The sequence below is a fragment of the Cyprinodon variegatus genome, unplaced genomic scaffold (assembly GCF_000732505.1).
Source record: "Cyprinodon variegatus isolate N-32 unplaced genomic scaffold, C_variegatus-1.0 Scaffold653, whole genome shotgun sequence".
Classification (NCBI taxonomy): Eukaryota; Metazoa; Chordata; class Actinopteri; order Cyprinodontiformes; family Cyprinodontidae; genus Cyprinodon; species Cyprinodon variegatus.
Genome location: NW_015151106.1, coordinates 33,577 through 41,330, shown reverse-complemented (window position 1 = coordinate 41,330; position 7,754 = coordinate 33,577). Strand labels below are relative to the sequence as shown.

At 37.8% G+C, this 7,754-nt stretch overlaps 2 protein-coding genes across 2 annotated transcripts in view; both read right to left on the bottom strand.

Moving 5' to 3' along the window:
* Positions 1–465, bottom strand: part of ephx2 (epoxide hydrolase 2, cytoplasmic) — a 22,213-nt gene extending 21,748 nt beyond the window's left edge. Inside the window, exon 1 of the mRNA XM_015393695.1 lies at positions 394–465. The gene's annotated coding sequence lies outside the window, so the exon portion shown is untranslated. The remainder of the gene's footprint in view (positions 1–393) is intronic.
* A 2,883-nt stretch (positions 466–3,348) lies between these two features.
* LOC107096824 (protein NLRC3-like) overlaps positions 3,349–7,754 on the bottom strand; it is a 7,869-nt gene continuing 3,463 nt past the window's right edge. Inside the window, exons 4-6 of the mRNA XM_015393694.1 lie at positions 5,728–5,883; positions 3,961–4,007; positions 3,349–3,875 (exon numbers count right to left, since the gene is read on the bottom strand). Coding sequence (XP_015249180.1) covers positions 3,349–3,875; positions 3,961–4,007; positions 5,728–5,883 — 730 coding nt within the window. The remainder of the gene's footprint in view (positions 3,876–3,960; positions 4,008–5,727; positions 5,884–7,754) is intronic.

Here is a 7,754-nt window from a genome sequence, read left to right as displayed (position 1 = left end):
GGAAAATCTCTAATCTTTGCCCGTAATAAACAAAAAATGCTAAACTCTAATGGAATATTAGACAGCAGATGAAATAGTTTACGTAAAGAAATCCTCTATAACGTTTATTTCATCCAATCGTTTTAATATTTAACTTTTTTTTAACAGAACCAAACCTTTTCTTTTCAAACTCTTCTACGACAAAGATGTCTAACATTATTTTAATAATATGGCACAAAGTGATTATGCCGGATCATCCACACAAGAAAACCCCCAGAGTTCCTTATATTGAAGTTTACTGTGGTTTTACACCACATGAACAGAACTGATTAAACATTCAGAGCATAAACACATTAGTTTACTTTGCTGCAAATTATACAAAATACACAATTTAAGAAGCTTAAATAAACATACCACTTTGGCCTGCTAGTGGACAAACCGGAAGCTAGAAAACACTTGTCTTTCTTCTTAATTGCTCTCGCAGACTTTGTTTGCGTCACTAATTACCAAGAGTTACAAAAAACAGGAAGTGACGTCATTGTATTCTTAAATTTAACTGTTCACCGTCATGAGATACTGAAAAAAAAAAAAAATCTCAGACCTTCCTTACTTTCATAGCTGAAAAAAAAAAAACATGAAAAAGAAAAACTGAGCGCTTAAAAACAAAAGCTTTAAAATAACTTCTTTATGGCATCAGTTCCGACAGCTACCTCTGGTGGTGAAAACATGAATTACAATTACCCCCACTACTGTTACAGTGATCTTTACTGGATGAGGTTCAATCCCTTCAAACTCAACTTCCTTTTATTCAAATATTTATTTTAAATGTTTGAAATCCTGGAAAGATAAACAATTACTATTTTTACCCCCCTTGCATCTGTTGGCTAAAGAAGCAGAGGACTTCTGTCTCTTCAGCTGGCAGATCCAGACAGACAGGAGGAGTTTAACCCAGAGCAGAACCCAAATCCTGGGAATACTGAGTGAGTGAAGGTGCAAAGTGTTTGAGGCTACTTTGTAGAAGGACAACATTCCTGCAGGTTGGTCCAGAAAGACTCCTCCTCTGTCCTATAGAGACAGATGTTGTCTTTATTTTATGCAAAGCTTGGACATCATGTTAATCACTCTGTAATCTACAAGACCGGTCTTCACAATCTGTGATATCCTTAATCAGGATTACACAAACATCTCATTAAAAATAATATGTTAGAGATTCAAACCTGGCATTATTATTATTTTTCCAAGTCTGTAAAAACATTAACATCCTAATGGTATTTGTTCAGGCAGAACAATAGAGATTAAACTAATCTGCAGTTCTCTGTATATTTACCAAGGCTGCCATCTACTGGACAAACAGATTATTACATCCAGCTTTTATATAACTGCAGCTTGAACCTTTTTAACCAAACTTCTGAGCTGAGTGTTTCCAGTTGGGTTTTTATATTCTGTTCTGAGGGTCTGCTTTTCTGCTCCTTCTAGATGGTTCTCCGTTTCCATAGAAACAGGGTAACCACTAACCCATCCAAAAAAATAACCGAGTGTATCTCACATTCAAAGTAACGAGTTACCAATTACTTTTTACAATTTAAAATGTCTAAGAATTTGGAAATCTTTCCTGTTATTGGATGTTAACTAGAAGTACAATGATATTAATTATATGATATTAAACAATTGAAAGGAATTGCGAGAAATGTTACGGTGTTACCAATATGTGAAAAGTAATTTGATTACTTTTTAAATGGAATATTTAATGCAGCTGCTAACACCACTGTTATCTAATGCTGTTACTCCCAGCGCTGGTCTGGAGTCAAGTCCTCCAGGCCCTGATAATAACCTGATCTTTGGATTCAGGTGTTCAGGTAGAAACATCTAAACGGTGAAGGAACTTTGCTTTCAACCAGACAGCAGCTTCAGTTCTAATTCATGCAGGCTGTTCTTATCTATGGAGATAAATCTGTTTTTTTCTTTCTTCAATCAAAAAAATATGTTGTGCCCAATTTCAGAATCTTAATGCAATGTTTCAAAAAAATCTTTTCTTTTTTCTATAATAAATTTTCATCATTCAAATGATTCCATTTTTATCACAAAGAAAAAAGAAAACTTTTCAATTCTATTCAGTTTATTTCTATCTCTCCAATTCACAACCCGTCATCTCAGGTCACTTTCCAGTTCACCAGATCATCCAGTCAGATTGATTCAAAGTTTTCTATCTAAGGAAAACCAGCTGATTGCATCGACTCATTGACTCTTCAGCAATCCCTCACACTAAGCATGCTTGTAGCGACAGTGGAGAGGAAAAACTCCTTTTTTAACAGGAAGAAACCTCCAGCAGAACCAGGCTAAAACTTTTGTTTTGCACATGTCAGAAATCTTTGGTACGATTCTCTAACTGTTTCCTTTGGTTGAACTGAAAGAGTTTTGAGTTAATTAGACATGCTAACAACACATTATTGTGTATAAATACTGAGGAACAAAAACTTAACTTTGCTGATTGGATGTGTAGCGACTTCCATCCACCAACAGAGCCGCTGCTGGCGCTGTGACACGTCTCCAAGAAGCCATCTTGAGCCAAACTTCTTTTCTTTCTTATTTATTTTCCAAAAAGTTACAAATAATGATGAGGGTCAACAGAAACGTTTGACAAAACCTCTTCACTGGGTGCACTCCTGTCTTCTAAAATAACAAGGGACCACACCCACTAATCAATCACCCCAGCTGTGGGAAGATTTCAACACCTGTGCCACCAAAATAATTAACAAAATATAAAACCGTTAACTTTGGCTCTTACAGGATGCTCTAACAAACTTTATTGATAAGAAACAAGAAAAACTAAGATGTAAAAATATGAATATGTGTGTTTATTCAAAAGAATACACAAAAGAATCCATGAATTCAAAAAATAAATCAAACAATACATCTAAGCTCTGAAAAAAACATCCAAAAATAAATAAAGATTTCGCTAAATTAAGTGTATTTACCCTTAATTGAGCAGATAAATAGGATGATCTGCCAATGGAATGAGTGTCTTTACTCTTAAAATAAGATAATTAGATGAAAAACACTTGGAATGAGTAAATGTGACTGATTTTTCTTATTTTAAATGTAAATTGTCTTGTTTTATTAGCAAAGTGTCTCACTTACCTCCTCAAATCATGACAAAATTCACTTATTTTAAGCAAAAATGACTTTTTTAGATTTCTATTTTTTTCAGCATTCAACATTCAACACTTTACTAAATGTTTAATGTATAATACATACAATCTTTATATTTCCCTCTTGTTTTAAATAAAAACAGGCGGCTGTAAAAAGCCGCTGGCAGAATTATTAGACTAAACCTGAAAGATGAAGTGATCAGAAGATTGAAAACAGTTTTTAATCCTCCAGAGAGACTGAAGAACCAGGAAAAGCTCGAAAAGCAGGATAAAGAGGTTCAGTAAATGTGGCGCCGAAGGTTCGAAGGTGGATGAGTTTGTCAGAGGACACTATGTAGAAGGAGAGCGTCCCAGACGGATGGTCCAGATAGACGCCCACTCTGTCGGAGACACAGGAGGATTGTGGGACATCTTTCCTTTTGTCACCATGAAACCCAAAGTAACCGTTCTTTGAACAGTAAAGAGTCCAGGACTTATCATTCCCACCAAGCAAACAACTGACACTGTTCCCTTTCCTTTCAATCCCTCTGTAAGTCACTCCGATGCTCACCATCCCCTCCCATTTAACCTCCCAATAATGGCGACCGGTCAGAGCTTCTGCACACAGCAGCTGGAGCCAGTGGTCAAACCTCTCCGGGTTCTCAGTATACGCTTGGATCTCGGTCATCGCTGTCACCTTTCTGTTGTTATCAGATAGTTTGAGGTTTCTGTGTGCCGTTTCTGAATCCAGAGTCAGTCCACGAGTATCTGCGGTTTAGGAAAGTTACATCATTCAGGATAAATATGTTTGTTTCATATGTTTTTCAGATAATTTAGGTTAAAGCAGACTTACACTTTCTCAGTCCTGCCTGTAGCGTCCATTTTCCACCACAGTCCGTTCTGAAGAGGAAAAAGAAAACTTCATTTTCTGTCATCAGATTATGGACATGTTCAGGAAACAACAAGGGCAATTTAGAATGGGCTGTGTGTTAGAGTTCCCCCTCTTGATCTACCACAAGGGGGCGCAAGTGGGTCTTGTTCCATAAACCATGATATTAATGGGTTGATGTTGGCCAGGTCATTCCACAAGGTGGCTATGGCCTTCCCTAGCCACCCTCTGGTGACGCCACTGTCTGCAACTGACTTGTTCTACGACATTTCCCCCAAGACAGTATTACACGACACTCCTACAGAGGTGTAGCTTTCTCCTAACAGGGTGTTTAAAGTCGTAGGAAAATCATATTTCAATGTCAAATCATTCTGGCTTAAATATATATATAAATGTACTCTTTATCGGACAATATTGTCACAAAAGTTAGAAAATTTCTATTAAAAAAATGCTGTCTTAAAATCTCTTTTGTTTCTTCTCCATTATCCTATGCAGGCCAGTTAGTTCTACATCAGCCTGAACACCTAAATTCGGCCATTCATATATCAACGGTCATCCGTCAATCATATTTTTTCGGTCATAGCATCTTGATTCATATGTCGCAGCTAATATACGCAACGGTTGAAATCAGAAATCAGAATCCTTTCCTTTCCCATTGAGTTGTGTCCCAGTGTTCACGGGGTTGGACGTCTGTGTCTTCGGCAGGTGTAGAGCTAACAGAACTGTTGTGTTCGCTTTTCCTTCTTCTTTTTATATTTATTGAATTTACCTTTGGGATTAATTGATTCTTTAATTGAAGAGTAGGAGGGAAGGAGGGCCGACCGAAGGGATGGGTGGATGGATAACATCTTCAAATCAACCTGGATTTTATTCTGTAAAAGTTCAAAAAATATCCACTGGACTTGGTTTCCAAGATTTGAAGATGTTTTGCCACCACCAGGAAGCTTTCTCAATTCAAATGTCTGGATCCGCAGTGAGTTTGAGTCTTATATAGACAAGGCCGTGTATCGCTTGGAAACATGCAATGGTAACCGATGAATGGGTCGTTTAGTTCCATCGTTAGCCTGTAATATCTGAAACCTGTCTATGATTGTTAAGAGTCGGTCGTTAAGGAGGTATTGTTCACCGGCTGGAGCGGGTAGGTCCCTCGTTCCTCTATGATGGGGTGGGGGGTTTGGTGATATCTGGAAGGGATCATGTCTATGATTGAATTGTATGTTTTTGGAAGCTGGAATCTGAGTCCACCACCTCTGTTTAAAGTTGTTTTTTCTCTCTTAACATAGATGGCTTCCTTCATGCCCCCCTTAAACCACCTATTTTGTTTATCCAGAATGTGAACATTCTGGTCCTCAAAAAAAATGTCCTTTGTCCACAAGGTGTAGGTGTACTGCGTAGTCTTGTCCAGACGAGGCCGCTCTTCTGTGTTGGGCCTGGAGAGGTGGCGAAACATCTTCAAATCTTGGAAACCAAGTCCAGTGGATATTTTTTGAACTTTTACGGAATGACTATGACCTGGATGACTGAGAATCTTCATCAGCAACCTGGATTTTAGTTTCTCTAGCTGCAAAGCATGGAACTCATAATAACTACTGAATTCTATAGAATAATAAAAAACAATGGGTGCTTAATGAGTTAAAGTGTTTAAAGCATGATTCTAAATGAGGGTGTAGAACGTCGGTGTCCTTAGCTTTCAGACCACCGTCTCTTGTGGCTACAGAAATCTTTACATACCTGAGTGTCTCCAGTCTCAAATGTGAAAGGAGCTTCATCCCTGCTTCTCCTGGATGATTGAAGCTCAGGTCCAACTCTTTTAGATGATAAGGGTTGGAGGTAAGTGCTGAGGCAATTGAAACAATGCCTTCCTCTGTGATTAGGCAACCTGACATCCTGTAAAAACAGCATCAGGCCAACATAAGACTTATGTTATAAGACATGTATTTAACCCCTTGGTGCCTGAATTTATACACATGTATATACATTTTAGGGTATATACATATATTTTTGCACAAAAATATATAGAAATCCGGTTTACTGCAGATTTGTGAGAACAGTTATCAATGATAATATATAGACGCTTTTTTTCTGGTTCTGTTTACCCCCTTGAGCCCAACAGTCCCGGTACAGGTTCCACTGACACCTGCTCATGTTTATCTATTTATAGAAATGTCCAAAACACAGTCACATGGTGTTTCATCCACACACCTTTTACATTTTGTAAAACATCTTTCAAAAAAATACTTTTTGTTTTATAGCTGTGTAAACAAATACAAGGAGATTTAAAATTCCACCTTACATGTGTGACTGCGGGAGTAATGCATCAGCAGGTATTCATTTTTGGCCTCGCCCCCTAATGGCCGCCATCATTGGAAACTAGAGGCTCAGATCTTTCCAAGGAGGGGTTGGAGGTAATCATGCAACCATTTCAGGTGATGTAATCGGCACGTGTCACATAAGCTTGCTCTGTTATTCTTGTTTTCTATTCGGTTTGGTGATATTATTGGTAAAGTTCAATGAAACGGCTAAATCTTGATGCTTTGCCGTATGCAGAAGGTCTCCAATAATGTAAATCAGCTCATTTTTCTGGCCAGATTCCCTTTTATTAGTAGAAAAATGCATTTGGCACAATTTGGCCACCAAAATCCCATTTCCTTCTATCACACTGCCCACTAAAACCTTTGTGCAACAAACATGCTTCAATTATTCAGTCCAAATTCGTCTTAGTTATAATCAAGATGTGGATCTACAAAGTCTGGTGTGATTTGTGTTTTTTCCTTGAATGTTAGTAAAGGTTAAATATTAAAGTGTGCCGGTTTTTCTTGCTGAATAATGGTGATTAGTGAGAAGCTATTGTTCCATTCTTTATGCTGAGATGTAGGGAAAGGAAGGAAGTTTGAAAAGGAGTTTCCTCCCTAGGTTAGATAAGGGGGAAACATAGATTATCTGAACATATATTTATGTCTTTTGACGAAGTGTTTCTCTTGGAAAGACTCAATGTTCGTGTGTAAGGAATCTTTATAATGCAAAGGTGGGGGAGGACCTAGTCAGAATCACACAGGGAGCTGTCTTTAGCTTATCTGTGTTGTTCTCCTCTGCAGAGCGGAATAAAACTTTTTCTTCCTTGCAAATCATCTCCCGGTGCTCATTTTTACTCCACACTGGGCTTTCATGATGTTTTGCAGGGTTTATTTTCTCTTTGTTTAATCACCTATAAATCAGACATGGACATTTAAAATAGTGGCTCCACCTGGAAATTATTCCTCAATGCCTTTCTGTCACAAAAATACAAACAACTGTATTTACAATTTAAAGTTTGGGAGCTGGACTTGCTTTAATCCACGTATGTAATTTCAGGTGGAAATTGCTCCTAAGACCCTCAATTCTTAAGGAGTTAAGTTTTCATTTTGGGTTCTCAGTTATGCTTTATTTTATGTTATTCTGTGTTGTTGTCAAAATTTATATCAATTTTGAATTCTTAGCTTTAGACTGAATCCCAAACCACCCCCTAACCCTCAACTTCCAATGAAGTCTCACACGCAGCTGTGATTGAAGTTGGGGGGTATTAATGAGAATGGGACGACCTCTTTCATCCAGTGGAAAAGGAAAGGAGTCATTGCTACGTAAACACAAACGTTTACGGTCAAATAAAACTATTTCATAGAGTACCTTCCTTTCTGAAATTAAAGGAATAGTACACCCAAAACATGATTAGCCTTCATTTTCTACTCACCCCCATGCTGAACAACACTCTGGAGTACTTT